The 15,003-nt window shown below is 37.7% G+C and overlaps 2 protein-coding genes across 4 annotated transcripts in view; one reads left to right on the forward strand and one right to left on the reverse strand.

The window, feature by feature from the left end:
- LOC117300630 (pseudouridine-metabolizing bifunctional protein C1861.05-like) overlaps positions 1 to 1,943 on the reverse strand; it is a 38,137-nt gene extending 36,194 nt beyond the window's left edge. For 2 of the 3 annotated variants that reach the window (XR_004520193.1, XM_033784310.1), the window contains exon 1: positions 1,854 to 1,943. The gene's annotated coding sequence lies outside the window, so the exon portion shown is untranslated. Of the gene's footprint in view, positions 1 to 1,580; positions 1,666 to 1,853 lie in introns of those variants that run through there. The other variant, XM_033784311.1, reaches the window with a different exon arrangement.
- A 1,691-nt stretch (positions 1,944 to 3,634) lies between these two features.
- LOC117300981 (60S acidic ribosomal protein P0-like) lies at positions 3,635 to 13,673 on the forward strand. The gene is made up of 10 exons (XM_033784854.1): positions 3,635 to 3,725; positions 6,559 to 6,654; positions 7,233 to 7,332; positions 8,426 to 8,501; positions 9,006 to 9,093; positions 9,212 to 9,358; positions 10,211 to 10,319; positions 11,561 to 11,637; positions 12,009 to 12,149; positions 13,111 to 13,673. The coding sequence occupies exons 2-10, from the start codon at positions 6,601 to 6,603 to the stop codon at positions 13,258 to 13,260; spliced, it is 942 nt and encodes a 313-aa protein (XP_033640745.1). The 5' UTR covers positions 3,635 to 3,725; positions 6,559 to 6,600; the 3' UTR covers positions 13,261 to 13,673.
- The last annotated feature ends 1,330 nt before the right edge of the window (positions 13,674 to 15,003 follow it).

The following is a 15,003-nucleotide window of genomic DNA, read 5'->3' on the forward strand; positions in this document are numbered from 1 at the left end:
TGTATCGAACATGAGACAGTTTTCTGAATTAAATTAAGCATGCCAACCATTTAAGATTGTATACATAATTATTGCTGTGCATAATTTTTAATCCATACCGGAAACAAATTTTTATACCCAATATTTTTAGTTAATATTTTTAATCAATTTGTTTTAACAATAAACAATTGTTATGACTAAAATGTGATTTTGTCTGTAGGCCTAGTGATCGACTTAGGGTTTTAATTAAAGTAGGCAACCTGTCAACTTATCACAACAATAAAACTTAAAGAACTTCAAATAATGTATCAAAACACATCAGTTTTAGAGTTAACATAATTTTATTCAATTAAACAACATATAGACTATAAAAAAAGGTTTTATATATAATAAAAAAAACAATTAGAACTTTATTTAAAAGCAAATATGTAACTACCATAACTTTTAATAAATTCGCGAATAATTACCATTGCACAAACATTTGCTTCAACATGGAGGGGAAAAAAATTAAACAAATTGAGTTTGAAGTTTACATCAACAAAAAACAAATAAATAAATGCAAATAAAAACAACCCATCAGTTACACGGAAATTACAAATATTTTAAAAAGTTTGAAGTTGGAAAAAGTAGTACATGTATTTAAAAAAAAAAAAAAAAGTTTTGGAGTAGAACAAAAAATTAGAACTATAATCAAAAACAAATAAATAACCACAATAACTTTTAATAAATCCGCGAACAAAAAATTCGAACTTTATTTAAAAACAAATAAATAACCACAATAACTTTAAATCAATCCGCGAATCCGCGAACTTTTAATAAATCCGCGAACAAAAAATTAGAACTGTATTTAAAAAAAAAAAACATAACCACAATTACTTTTAATAAATCCGCGAATGCTTTGTCTTTTCGATAACCAATTAGCTAGTTTTCTGAATTTAATTATGGTGCATTGCCAAAAAGGACGGCACAGCCACGTAACAGTTTCTTGGCACCGATTTCGCCGTTGGTGTAACCATACTGTCCCAGTGTCTAGTGGGGGTGACGCGCGGCATCCCGATAGTGAATATTCCCCGCTAGTATAACTAGAAGATCACCAGAGGCTCGTAGTGCTGTGGTGATGACCAAGCATAGATGAATCAAACTGGATTCACCAACTTAAGACAGTCCAAACTTCTCAAAATAAACACTTGTGAAATAATTTTCCATCACCCTCAGGTTCACTTCTGCTTGATAATTTATTTGATGCACCATGCACTGGCGACTTTGTTAGGGGGCGACAGTGTCGGGGGGGCGACTTTGTTGGGGGGCGACTCTGTCAGGGGGCGACTTTGTGAGGGGCGACTTTGACAGGGGGCGACTTTGTAAATGAGGGGGCGACTTTGCTGGGGGGCGACTTTGTAGTGGGCGACTTTGCTGGGGGGCGACTTTGTTGTGGGCGACTTTGCTGGGGGGCGAGATGACTGGTTTCCGTTATATATATAGCCCCATCAATCATCACACATCACTGCTTCAAATAAGAAAATAGTCATTTTATATAGTGCCAATACGCTGGACCCCTCACAAGTCATGGGTATTGGCACTATTGATAGGCATAGGGCTACCTCTTTCAATTAATTCTGCAAATACGCTGGACTCCAAGCCAGAACCTCTACTGCAAATGTAATCTGCATGGCTCTACAGAGCCAACCCAGATGAGATATGAACAGGATGGCGGCACTAGAACCATGCTAGAATTTTAGAACTTATAAATAAGCAAAAGTAGAACGTAATTTTAATTTAAGAACTATATTTTAAACAGGACTAAGGCGTTGGTAAAAACTATTGTTTGATTGTATTCCATGAAAAGACAATTTAAAGAGTAAGACCTCCCCTACCTGTATATGTCACGGGAGCAATGCAGTAATCGTTAAACAAATATGAGAACAAGTTTCCGAAGTTCCCCTTCTCTCTCTCGCGCCGGTGCATGTCAACAATCAGGATAGTAGACTTGATTCAAGTCCCGTTCTCGTGTGAGAGGTCCCTAAGCTTATCGCGCTCGCCGTTAAAATGAACCTGTACGTCGTATGTCCCTTAGGCGATGGCACGGGATTGGGACTTGAGTCAAGTCTAGGATCCACGCGCCGCTTAAAAGTTTAGGGAGATATGGCACGCCAAAGTTGAAATTTTTAATAAAAACTGTGCGCCATGCAAACAGTGAAAAAGTAAACAATGCAAGTAAAACCGAGTCAAGATATAATTCTCGTGACCTAGGCCAAACAAAATCAAAGTTCTGTTTCCGATTACATGCCATCTCAAAATAGGGTAGGTAAGTATAGGGATTTTGTTTTCTTAAGTTTTGGTTTGTGTTGGAAACACTCACCCGTATTTGACCCTTGGAGATCAACAAATGACACAAACAGAGTCGACTCATTGCAAGTGACTATGCCTATGTTTTACGGAATGATGCACATGACTACCCCTCAATCAATGAACAGGCATTAAAACGTCAATGGATTAAAGTAAGTGAAGTAAGTCAAGAATAATATGAAAAGCTTAATTGCATACATTCAAAGCACACTAACATCACCATCAGCACAGTCACAGAACATTAGCATGCGATGCAGACGAGTGGAGACCATAGAGCTGGTTGAGACAAATTTCAGAAACACGGGTCATTCAATAATAAATTCTTGTCATTTCATTTGTAGGTTTTATTTTATTTTACAAAGTATTAAAACAAATAGAAATTTAACTGAAGGGAAAAAATCATCCAACCCTCACCCACCCCTTTAAAACAATTCATTTTTCAAATCCTTCAATGGGGAAACTTTGTTTTCTAAATCAATTCAAAAAGGGAATCCATCAGGAAGTGATTTCATTTTGGGGGGATGGCTATTTTGATGTGCAGAAATTGCTGCCCGTCCGTTCGTCCGTCCTATCGTGAAGAAAGCTCTTTTTTACATTTCGTTTTTGAATAGGTCACAAAAGATTTCTTTGCTACTCCTTCTACCTCCATGTTGCTCCGTCCCAAAATCTTATTTCTACTTCGTATTTGTTTAAGGAATCCGTCTGTTCAATAAGACCGTTTTTGCCCCATATTTATGAACATTAAAGGAACACGTTGCCTTGGATCGGACGAGTTGGTCTATAAAAAAGCGTTTGTAACCGTTTGTTATAAAATGCATATGGTTGGAAAGATAATTTAAAAGTAGAATACAATGATCCACACAAGTTTGCCTTGAAATTGCGTGGTTTTCCTTTTACTGTGCGAACGAACACGGTCGGCCATTTATGGGAGTCAAAAATTTTACTCCCATAAATGGCCGACCGTGTTAGCCGACGAGGTAAAAGGAAAACCGTGCAATTTCGAGGCATGTTTGTGTGGATCATTGTATTCCACTTTTACAGCATCTTTCTACCCATATGCATATTATAACAAACGCTTTTCAATGACCAACTCGACCGATCCAAGACAACGTGTTCCTTTAACACCCGGGTCAAAGTTGATGTACCGGTATAGAGGTCCATCGCGGCTTTGATATTAACTGCAAATGCATATTTCTTATACATATTTCATTTTTGTATTTTGTGCACTCCATAAACACGTTTTTTAGTTTTGGTGCGCATGCGTGCACCTACCCTCAAAGCGCCATGTTGCTGCCTAGCTGCATGGCAGCATGCCTGCTCTCTATATATCCCTCCATCCATACGTCCGTACCCGCATTGCATACGGCCATTCGGTCTTTCGTCAATTGATTTCAACACAGGTAAGAGGTGTTTTGGGAAGTCCAAAAGAACATGCCACATTTTGTTTATTTTACGCGTAAATAATCATCTTTTTCTTACCTTTTACAATTCATTTGTTATTGACACCATTTGTTACTCAATTTTGTTCTCAAATGTGCCACATTTAATGACTTAATTAATAAATGAAATATAAACGCAATTTGGAAATGCATGCCGTTTGACGATTCACATTTGTAGCGGTGGTGCGCGGCGGGTCACTATCCTAATACGTGGCCTTTGAACTGGTACTACTGCCGCTGGTGTGTGTGGTGGTTACCGCTCGAGGTTATAAATGCATGAATTTCGATAAAATAGTGGCAATCACATAGAAAATACTTGCTTGAAAAAGTAAATAATTATTTGTAAGGTGATTTTCTTTAGTTCTGCCTATATAATTCACTTTTAATTGTTTTACTTTAATTTGTGGGCACGTTTTTTTAAACCTTATTTAATATTTTTAGTTATTTCATTCACCGATTCAGACAGAAAAAAAGCACTACGATCATGACGATCTTTCTGAACCTCTCTCTGTCAATATATGGCGGTATTTTTTCAAATTGAAGTCAAGAGAGGGTGATATTAATAAGCCACTTTGGAATGTCAGCGGTGCATGTCTGTTACTGTTGACAACGAACTTTGTCTATCTCCCATAAATTGTCAAAAAAAGGTTTACGGGAGATGGACAAAATCCATTGTCAGCAGTAACAGACATGCGCAGCTGACATTCCGAAGTGGCTTATTGAAAACCCTGACCCGATTTATTTGTCTTAAAGTTCAAAAATGGCTGCGGAGTCGGGTCGGTGACCATGCTCTGAATCTTTTTGATGTGTGAAAAATTAGGTAAACTTTTGCCCTTTTTCGGTATGTAAAATCGAAGCAACATCAATTTGAAAAACCTCTTTTTTTTGTGCGGCCAGAATAGGAAATATCAATATCGCGCTACCTCTAACAATGCTATAAAAATATTCCTTCTGAAATAAAACAGAAGCTAAAATGATAATTTTAGTAAAGTAGTTACAAAATTGTTACAATGTAGTAGCCATTATTATGCTCTGGCGAGGGTTGTAGACCAAAGCATTTCATAGAATCCAATACAAATATTTAGCCTATATTTAAATGGGCGGGGGGTGGGGGTTGATTTCGAAGGGAAGTCAGGGGTTTCCCTTAACATTTTTTTTCAATCGCCCGCCGGGCGAGTCAACGCCCTCTGTTGGCAAAAGTTGTCCATGTTATTGGAACTCTTCCAAGGCTGTACAGTGTGCACAGTCTGCAGGCATTATGCACAACGTGCGGCAATTCTTTACTCTGTACATGTACATGAACGTGTACTGCATTGAAGTCTAGTCAAGAAAATCATGAATATGGAACTATCAACAGCCACCAACGGCCAATCACAGCGTGCAGAGTGTTGGTCAGAATGGACTTTGGACGACCGTGTGTGTTGTGTATGTGCTGTGCATACCGCATGGTCCATGGACCAGTGGGCGACCGTATACTGTGGGGATACTCGGCACCATGTGTTTGTGCATCGTGTTTTCAATTGACTGTACGTGTTTTCTGAAACCAACGACGGCAATTCCGGTCCCGATCAAGGCAAAATTTAATCTAGCAAGTATCTAGAATTTTAAAACTTACTAGTTTAAAAGATTTAGTAAAAGTTTTCTGTGTGATTTTGCCACTGAACCCTCATTTATATGTGAAAAGGAATAATTATTTGACTCGCCCAGCGGGCTAGTGAGAAAGGGTTTTCACTCGCCCGCCGCTATTTTCACTCGCATTTGGCGACCGGGCGACCGCTAATTTCGATCCCTGGAAGTGTGCACCATTTCGCCAAAATTTGAATACTTTTTTTAGCAATCAAAACCCACAAAAAGGGTACCCGAATGATCACCAAGCGATTTTCCCCGAATGAGAGAGTTGATTTTCCGCAACGTCGGCTGTGTTGTTGCACATAATGCTGTGGACTGTACCATTATGGAAAAGGGTTGCTATTGCTAACAGGAGCTTGCAAAATTAGGACAACAGAGGGCGTTGTGCAACTGTTTGTTGTTTGATTATTATCATGGTTTTTTTTATAAAAATAGTTGTAAAAAAATTAATATGTTCTTTATTTATGTTTTGTATCAGTACAAAAGTTTCTATATTGCTTTCTAATGAATTTTAGCGCAAACTTTTATGAACGAATTTATTGGGGATGGGGTTGGACAAAATGAAACAACCCATGTCAGAAACGGCTTTGGAAACATGCAATTGTTTGTTTTATTAATTCATTGAAGAAGAAAAAAGGCGTTGACGGTGGAAGCCTGAAATTTAAATGCTTGTCAGAAGAGGGCGCTTCTCATACACTATTAAATAATTTGTACAGGTTAAGGAAATGTTACGTAATAAAATAAATGCTATAAAAATAGGGGGTACCATTTCTATGACCGTCACATTATTTTCAACACCTTTATAATTGTTCTTAACAATTAGAATTACTCATGAAAGTTATGTTGTACTGTTTTCACTGCTGATAGAAAGATCATATTAACAGCTAAATTGGGTTTCATTCTTTTTTAACAACAATTTATCACCTCTTTTTAAAATGGAGTGTCCCAAAACAATATTGCAAAAAAAAAAATGCCTTTTTGGTTAAAAGGCGTAATAAAGTAAGAAATTCTGTACAACTTATCCGGGCGCTGATCGGTGCGCCCTCCCAAAACAATAGTCTGTGGAGAACACTGACAAGTCTATCCGCTCTAGATAAGATTGTTCGTGGTTTTATATGAAGCATTTCTAGATGTAAAAATGATGTTATTTTATTTTTCAATAAAGGTCTGTCTTTAAACCAAGAGGCAATCCCTGAGACACATCAAGATGCCCAGGGAAGACAGATCAACATGGAAGGCAAACTACTTCCTCAAACTTGTGGTAAGTTAGTTTATGTGTTTGCATGTGGGTATGTATCATTCAAACTGGGGACCCGTAACGGAAGAGGACAATAGAGTCCACACTTCAGGAAAGGACCACAGTTGGAAAACATGTACAAAACTACTGGGAGCTGTTGCAAAAAGTTAATTAACAAAAGAGGAAAAATATGAGGTCCACCGTTGCAGGCGTAAACAAGCTTGTGTGTGTTGGTGTGGTTATATACACATTCAAATCGGGGACCTTAGAACAACAGCAATCAATTAGTCTCCAGGTGTGTAAAGGTCCCAAGTTAAAAAGTGTGTACAAAACCAAGGAGAGTACCAACTGAGAGGGACATACAGGGTCCCAGATTAATACTGTTTACAAATATGTCAACAAGCGGGGGTGTTTGTGCCTCTTTTTAGTGCATTCAAATGCGGACAACGAACTTATGCTGTGAAGTCATATTTTACAATTTCCCTGCTAAATTTGGAGGCCTTAAATTAATAATTTAAAAAAAAAGGAAAAAAAAAGATCAACAGAAACGTTTAAGAAATTGAATGTCATGACTTTTACAATATGAAACTGTTTGTTTTCAGCAACTATTTGATGAATATCCAAAGTGTTTCATTGTTGGAGTAGACAATGTGGGTTCCAAGCAGATGCAGCAGATCCGCGGGTCACTGCGAGGCACTGGAGGTAATCACACAGTATTATTGTATATCCTATATTAAAAAATTGATTTGTTAAAAGTTAACGGCATAGCTCTTGAAGTTTTTACCAAACAAATGAAGTTGGTAATCTTGGAATGGCATGACTTACCAGGGCTCGAATTTGGGGAAAAATCCACAAGACCGCAGGGCTTGTTGCTCAGAATTTTTACTGGACCGGAAGATTTTTTACAAGACCAAAATTTTATTAGGAAAAAAAAAAGTTAACACGATAGAACAGCAGGCCTTTTTCATCCCTTAGGAGGCTTTTTTTTTGCTGTGAAACCCAATCAATAAAGTTCCATATACCTACTTCACGTCATTCTCGCCGCCTCAAAAAAAAAAATTTTGATTTGATGGTCAAATCACCAACAAAACACTGCAACGTGCAGCATTCATAAAAAGATCGTCATAAAAAAAGATTGACTAAAAGTTTGACAGCAGTAGTCAGAAGCTCATCACTGTTGGTAGCCATACTAAGCAAGACGTTTGGCAACAAGACCTTACTTGTAATCCATGCAACACAGGGATGTGTGGTATTGCAACCAGACCTTCTTAATGCAAATTCAACACTCCTTTGTAAGGTAACAGACTTTACACATGGTCAGTGGTAAACAAACATCGCTGTACTAAGGTGTGCCGCCGCGCCGGGTACCAACACATCCCTCCCTCGTCCCCTCTCGCTCACTCCCCGGGTGCATAAACATAAATGGTTTGAGACTAGATGCACAAGGTGTGGGCATGAGTAAACTGAATGGAAAACTTGTATGCAGCCTGATGCACGTGAAAAAGGACGGATTGACGTTCCGCAAGCGTGCTCAGAACACTGATTTGACGACAAGTAAAACAAAAACTTTTATTCTAAATGAGATTGAAATACATTTTTTAATGAAAGATAATATATTTCATATAATTATTTGTAATAGTAACTATATTAGTATGCATAAAAAAAACCACAAGACCGCCGGACTTGTTCGGCATAAAGTTTACTGGACCGAAGCTAAAATCACTGGCCTCGGGCCTGCGGTCCAGCGTGAAATTCAAGCCCTGCTAACTTGATTTGACCTTTTTCTTGTTTCCAGTGGTACTGATGGGTAAGAATACCATGATGCGTAAAGCTATTCGTGGACATCTAGAGGCCAACCCAGACCTGGAAAGGTAAGCTCTACCTCATCTCCATTGTCTTTTCTTTTTCTAGTAGGATGCCAGTTTCTAGTGATTGACAGAATTTACACTTTTCATATTCTCAAAGAAACCCTCATTCCTTGAGCCCCCCAAAACACCTTGCCGGGTGTCTTTATTAAAACCTAGTCATGTTTTAATTAGACATTCATATACTGTTTTAATGCAATCGCGTAATGTGCTTATCACTGACAGATGGTGTATGCTCTTGTTTACTAACTGACAAAATTACTTTTGAATTCTATGTGTTCATTTTATCTGTGCATTTCAGAACCATGGATAAACAACCGTGAAATTTTTATTATTTATAGCCAGTCAAGGTTTGTTATCTTGTCAACAATCGTTCTAAAATATAGAAAGTAACAAGTTCAGACAAAATTAATCTCTGTTTGGGTAAATAATCAACTTCTAAGTAATTAGTTTTTTGTTACATTGTCATGCTACATTACCAATTTGTCATATGACACTATTCATTTTTAGATTGCTGCCCCATATCAAAGGGAATGTTGGCTTCGTGTTCACCAAGGCCGACTTGACTGAGGTCCGCCAGATTATCATAGACAACAAGGTAAAGATTGAAAAGGGTTTTGTTTTGTTAATATGTACAAGTGATGATTAATGTAAAGCTTGAGTGTACCAAAACCCCAAAAGAGTTGAGCTATATAGTTTGTTTGTTAATTGAACAGGTTGCTGCACCTGCCAAGGCTGGCGCTCTTGCTCCTGTTGATGTGTTCATTGATGCACACAACACAGGCCTTGGTCCAGAGAAAACATCTTTCTTCCAGGCTTTGTCCATCCAGACCAAGATCTCCAGAGGAACCATTGAAATCTTGGTAAGAGCAGTTAATCTCCCAATGTGTCTTAAACATTGTGTGTGCCTGCAATACATTGTCAAGCTCTTCTTCACATGTCTTTGTTGTGGGTCATGTACATCTTGGGAATTAGCGGGCTACATGCCTGTGTCACAGACACAATTCACGGTTGTCACTTTTTATGAATGAAAAAAAAAACATTTGACTGACTTATTTTTGTAGGTAAGAAGTTGACACACAGACCATCATTGCTGATACAGCACAAATAACAGGATTATTGATAGCTATAGTGTATGTGTAACAAGTCATTGACCATTGGAAACTCTTGATGTAAACCTGTGACATCTAGCACTTCAAAATAAAAGAGAGACTGTCATGGGTAATCAATGAAATATAAGTATAACCGTCTACATTATTCTATTAATTTATTCAGGTAAGTGCTGCAAATATCTTACTGTAAATAATCAAGAGTAACTTTTCCTAGGAGCTATGTGTGCCTACCATGCTGTTCATGGCTGGTTTAGCATAGGCACCAGCATGGACCATGGTGTCTATTGATGGCTTTTTACCAAACACCATGTACCACAACAATTCTAGCAAAGCGACACACGTGACTTGACAAGAGACTTAAACCAATGCCTGCTGATTTGATAAGTGTAACTGACTTAATGTCTGTAGGTCATCCCTCAAAAGAGTATCCAGTTAGATTGAAATTAGTTAATTCTTTCTCTTAAATGATTGTTTAGTATTATTACACAAATGATAAACAAACTTAAGTTGTCTGTAGTGATTTGATGCTTGATTTGAATACCTGTATAGTGTTAGTTCAGTTTGTGTATGAACATGTGTTTTTGTTGTTGTTCATTAATTCAGTCCAAGGTTCACTTGATCAAGAAGGATGAGAAAGTTGGAGCCTCTGAAGCAACTCTACTCAACATGTTGAAGGTGTCTCCATTCTCCTATGGGCTGAAGATCTTACAAGGTAAGACTACCAAACCAGATGTATTATTCAGCACTTGGTAGACAATTTCTCAACAAGTAAACAAAGGTTGGCTATTCATCAGATAATGCATTATTAGCTTTTATTTGATATTACAAACTTGTGTTTTGACCATGATAACTTGTCAGCTTCAAACGTGGCTGCTGCTGCAATGCGTGAGAGTCAATGTGTGAATGCTGTGTCAGCTAGTATTAACACCCAGTGACATTGACTCACAAAATGGCACAACCAACATTAGAGTGATAATGTTGTCAAGTGAACTGGGATTAGGAGAAAATCCAACATCAACAACTTGTGGTTTTGGATTTTTGAGACATTGTTCACAACATTTTTAACAGAACATGATATTATTTCACTTTGAGCAAGATTTACTTCTCTTTTGGCTGTCTGAAGAAATGATTCTGATTCCAATTTAAAGTCACTAATATTGTTTTTGGGGTGTTTTTTTTTTGCCTTCTATTTTGGAAATTACTTCTTTGCTTTTAGTTTAATTATTGTATATTGTTAGTGTTTACACCATGCTTTTATCAACAACAAAATTGATATGAGGTATGCAAGTTTGACTCAAAATGTTAAGGTTACAATGAGCTCATACGACTAATTGAATACAAGTCAACTCTCAATAACATGACTCTAGCGGCTGTTTGTTAAAGGAACACGTTGCCAACGAGTTGGTCTTTGAAAAGCGTTTGTAATCGTTTTTTTATAAAATGCATATGGGTAGAAAGATGCTGTAAAAGTAGAATACAATGATCCACACAAACATGCCTCGAATTTGCGTGGTTTTCCTTTTACCTCGTCGACTAACACGGTTGGCCATTTATGGGAGTCAGATTTTTTACTCCCATAAATGGCCGACCGTGTTAGTTCTCACAGTAAAAGGAAAACCAAGCAATTTCGAGGCAAACCTGTGTGGATCATTGTATTCTACTTTCAAAACGTCTTTCCAACCATATGCATTTTATAAAAAAAACGGTTACAAACGCTTTTTATAGACCAACTCGTCCGATCCCAGGTAACGTGTTCCTTTAAACAAAACGTTCATTAACTTCAAACATCCTTTCATTAGTTTAATATTTCATTAGTATAAAAAGTTTCAATTTTGCTGTACTAAAAATGCAGTCTGGTCCCACTTGTGGTTTGTTGGAATTGGTGACGGCCAATTATTGAATGTTTGTTTTGTGTGTTTCTTATTATTTTAAACTTGAATGTTTTATTGGCAGTGTGCGAGGGTGGCACCGTGTTCCATCCTAGTATCTTGGATATTACTGATGAAGACATGCTCAATAAGTTTGCTGAGGTAGGTGTCAAGTGTCATGCACACAACTTTTCATTATTTAGTCAGCTATGATTTCCTTGGACCATATTTGTCTTAAATTGGTTTTCATGTTTGTGTTGAGAGTTAATGTCTTGTATGGGAGCTTGTACACAATCCACTTCATTGTTATTTGATCCAGTTGGTAACTGTTCCCTTTTTTTAAACTTAAGAAAAGGGAGAAATGTAATCTTCCAAAAACCAATTCTTTAAATGGACCGAGTACCACGGTTCTTCTTGCCATGGTATTCTGGGATTGTGCTGACGATACTGGTCTGAAAAGCTCCTTTAAATCTCTAACTCTAGCAATAAAGGTAGATAAAGTTGCTGATGTTATTGTGTTTTGATATATGTAGGGTGTACGTCGAGTAGCCAGTGTGTGTCTACAGATTGGATATCCAACCCAAGCTAGTGTACCACACTCTCTCATCAATGGCTTTAAGAGACTACTTGCTATTGCTTGTGCAACTGACATTGAGTTCAAGGAAGCTGAGCAGGTTTGTGCTTTAGTCTTGTATCCCCCCCCCCCAATACTCCAGTGCAGTGTAATGTTTTAATGAAGCATGTTTACTTCACTCGAACTTCACACCTTTGGTTATCAATGCAGAAGGGATTGCAATGTTCTTGCTGTCCAAGATTAGTTAACTATTGGCCTATAATAATTATAATGTAGTCTTATTATAGCACATGTGTCCCCAATTAAAGAAACCAAACGTGGTATTCCAAGTTGATGAATTACAGCAGTGCAATGAAAGAGATGGCCCAGACCATGGCTTTGTTATTGGTATTGCAACTGGACATGAGTTGAGTGGATGCATCTGATGATGATGACAAACATTGAGTTGAGTCTGTTACTAGATGGTATTAGTGCCAGCAATGGCAGAACCCACTAATATCGGTAACAGATCAAGAGTAATATCTGCAATTATTTGCTGTCTGAATCGGTCCACCACTAGCTTTGCCCATTTTATTCAAATATGCTGCAACTTTAGCAATTTTTTGTTTGTTTTGCTTGCAACGAGCTCCAACGTGCTTTAAAGCTGCTTATACATACAGCAATATATTAAGTCAGCATCAGTCATTTTGACTACAACATCAAATCAAATCCGCAAAAAAAGTGGGGGGCAAAAGAAAAAAAATGACATATTTTATTTCAACTGTTGACACTTCTATTGCTAGGACAGGAGTGTCGGTGTGATTTAATGCCCAACTTGGTGTCTTGCCCATACTCATTTGACCAGAGCTTGTGGGTTTTACATAACAAGCACCGCACGGTGAATCATTAGTTGAGTCTGGCCAGCAAAGTTGGCTGTGTACATCACACAGAATACAATGCAGTCTCCCTTGTATTAATGACAGGCATGATAGTCTTTCTACTTTACTCCACAAATTCAGGTATAAGGTTCTGATTAAATTGTAAATATTGTGGTGGTTAATATGTCATATTGTTTGTTGTAGATCAAGGCGTTTTTGGCGGATCCATCTGCATTTGCATCTTTAGCACCAGCTGCATCTGCTACAGAGGCAACGGAGGAAAAGAAAGAGAAGGAAGCTGAACCTGAAGAGGAGGAATCTGATGATGATATGGGATTTGGGCTCTTTGATTAGTCACTTACTCCATTCATTGTTACATCAAGCATTGGTATCAATAGGATCATCATCAACTATCCAAACAACAATAATCTACGAGCAGAGTCTACTTTAACATAAAACCCCAAACCCATTTGTATGTGTCGTACTGTCGTGCTTTGGTGTGACATCTTGCTTTTAGAAGGATACTTGGCTGAAGAACAACGTGAAAAGGATACAGCCAAGTTTGCTAATTCAGATTTTAAAGAAATAGTGCATACAATTTTTGTTGATGTATCACACGCATGACATATGAAAATGGGATCATAATATTGAATGTATGTTTTTGCTAACATACTGAGTACACATTTTGGGCTGAACTATTGAACCATGTCTCTCTGATTGTAACCCATCCACTGTGTAATAAAACATGCCTGAATGAAAGACAGCAACCAAAAGTTTCATACTTTGTTTCATTTCAAATGTTATTTGTTGACAGAATTTTTTTAATTTCACCTGACAGAATGAAGGATAATTATGTTCAGTAAAAATGATCTATATTTGTTCATGAAAACAAACTCATGAGGTATGAGTGGTGCATTCTATGGCTGCACCTCCTTTAGCATTCCATATCTTTTCAAAATCTGAGGTAAAGCAATCCAAACTCTCTCGGCCAATGATAGGTCTATATTGACCTCATTCAAAGGTTCTATTGGAAACCTGATCCCGAGGGAATGTGAAAAAACACTTGAGTTTCTTGTATCTTGGATGCAAGAACTGTCCTTGTATATAGTGAATGCTATTATGGGTTGTGAAGCGTTATTACTGAAAGGGATTCTTAAAGGAACACAGTGCCTTGGATCGGTCGAGTTGGTCTTTGAAAAGCGTTCTGTAACCGTTTGTTATAAGATCGGTATGGTTAGAAAGATGTAAAAGTAGAATACAATGATCTACACAAATATGCCTCGACATTGCGTGAATTTCGTGTTGCCTCTCGTCGACAAACACGGTGGTCATTTATGGGAGTCAAATCTCATAAATGGCCGACCGTGTTAGTTCGCGACGTAAAATGAAAACCGTGCAATTTTGAGTGATACATGTACTTGTGTGGATCATTATATTCTACTTTTAAATCATCTTTCTAACCATATGCATTTCATAACAAACGGTTTCAAACGCTGTTCATAGACCAACTGACCGATCCAAGGCAACGTGTTCCTTTAAAGGAACATTACAGAATTGGTGGTTGCTAACAAAACAGTTGCTGGCAGTGTAAGCGCTTTATGTTATCCAAACCTGTAGAAGTTCAAGATCGATCAACCATCTGGGTCACAAGAGAATAATGAAAAAACAATTACAAATTTTGCATTGTATAGATGCCAAAATAAAAATGTAGCTGTCTCGGTGTCCAGTGCCTCTAAAGTTGCACAGCTATTAAATTATTTGGTTAAAGCTAAAACTAAAACAAAACTCCAATCAATTATCAAACAAGGGGATTAAGGTAATGATACATGTATGTGTACCTTCAAACATAAGAAGGAGCCCAGCACAGGTTTGGAAAGAGCCTCAAGACTCATTTGAAAACAGTTATTCAAAACAATCAAGAGTGCTTTGAAACTTCCATAGAAATCCCCAATTCTACTGCACCGTTAATACTTCCAGTTGGAATCGCAAGAGAGTGCATTCCAATGACCAAATCTCTGGATTTAGTCTGGTTGAACACAGATTGGTACAATTCTCGAGTTTCCGGTAGTCTCTCGTCCAGATTTGTGGGCTGAATTT

The sequence above is a fragment of the Asterias rubens genome, chromosome 16, assembly GCF_902459465.1.
Source record: "Asterias rubens chromosome 16, eAstRub1.3, whole genome shotgun sequence".
In the NCBI taxonomy this organism is placed as follows: domain Eukaryota; kingdom Metazoa; phylum Echinodermata; class Asteroidea; order Forcipulatida; family Asteriidae; genus Asterias; species Asterias rubens.

Coding starts and splice junctions, on each gene's coding strand:
- LOC117300981 (XM_033784854.1), top strand. CDS start 6,601: ATGCCCAGGGAAGACAGATCAACATGGAAGGCAAACTACTTCCTCAAA. Junction 6,655..7,232: donor ACTACTTCCTCAAACTTGTG/GTAAGTTAGTTT, acceptor GTTTGTTTTCAG/CAACTATTTGATGAATATCC. Junction 8,502..9,005: donor GCCAACCCAGACCTGGAAAG/GTAAGCTCTACC, acceptor ATTCATTTTTAG/ATTGCTGCCCCATATCAAAG.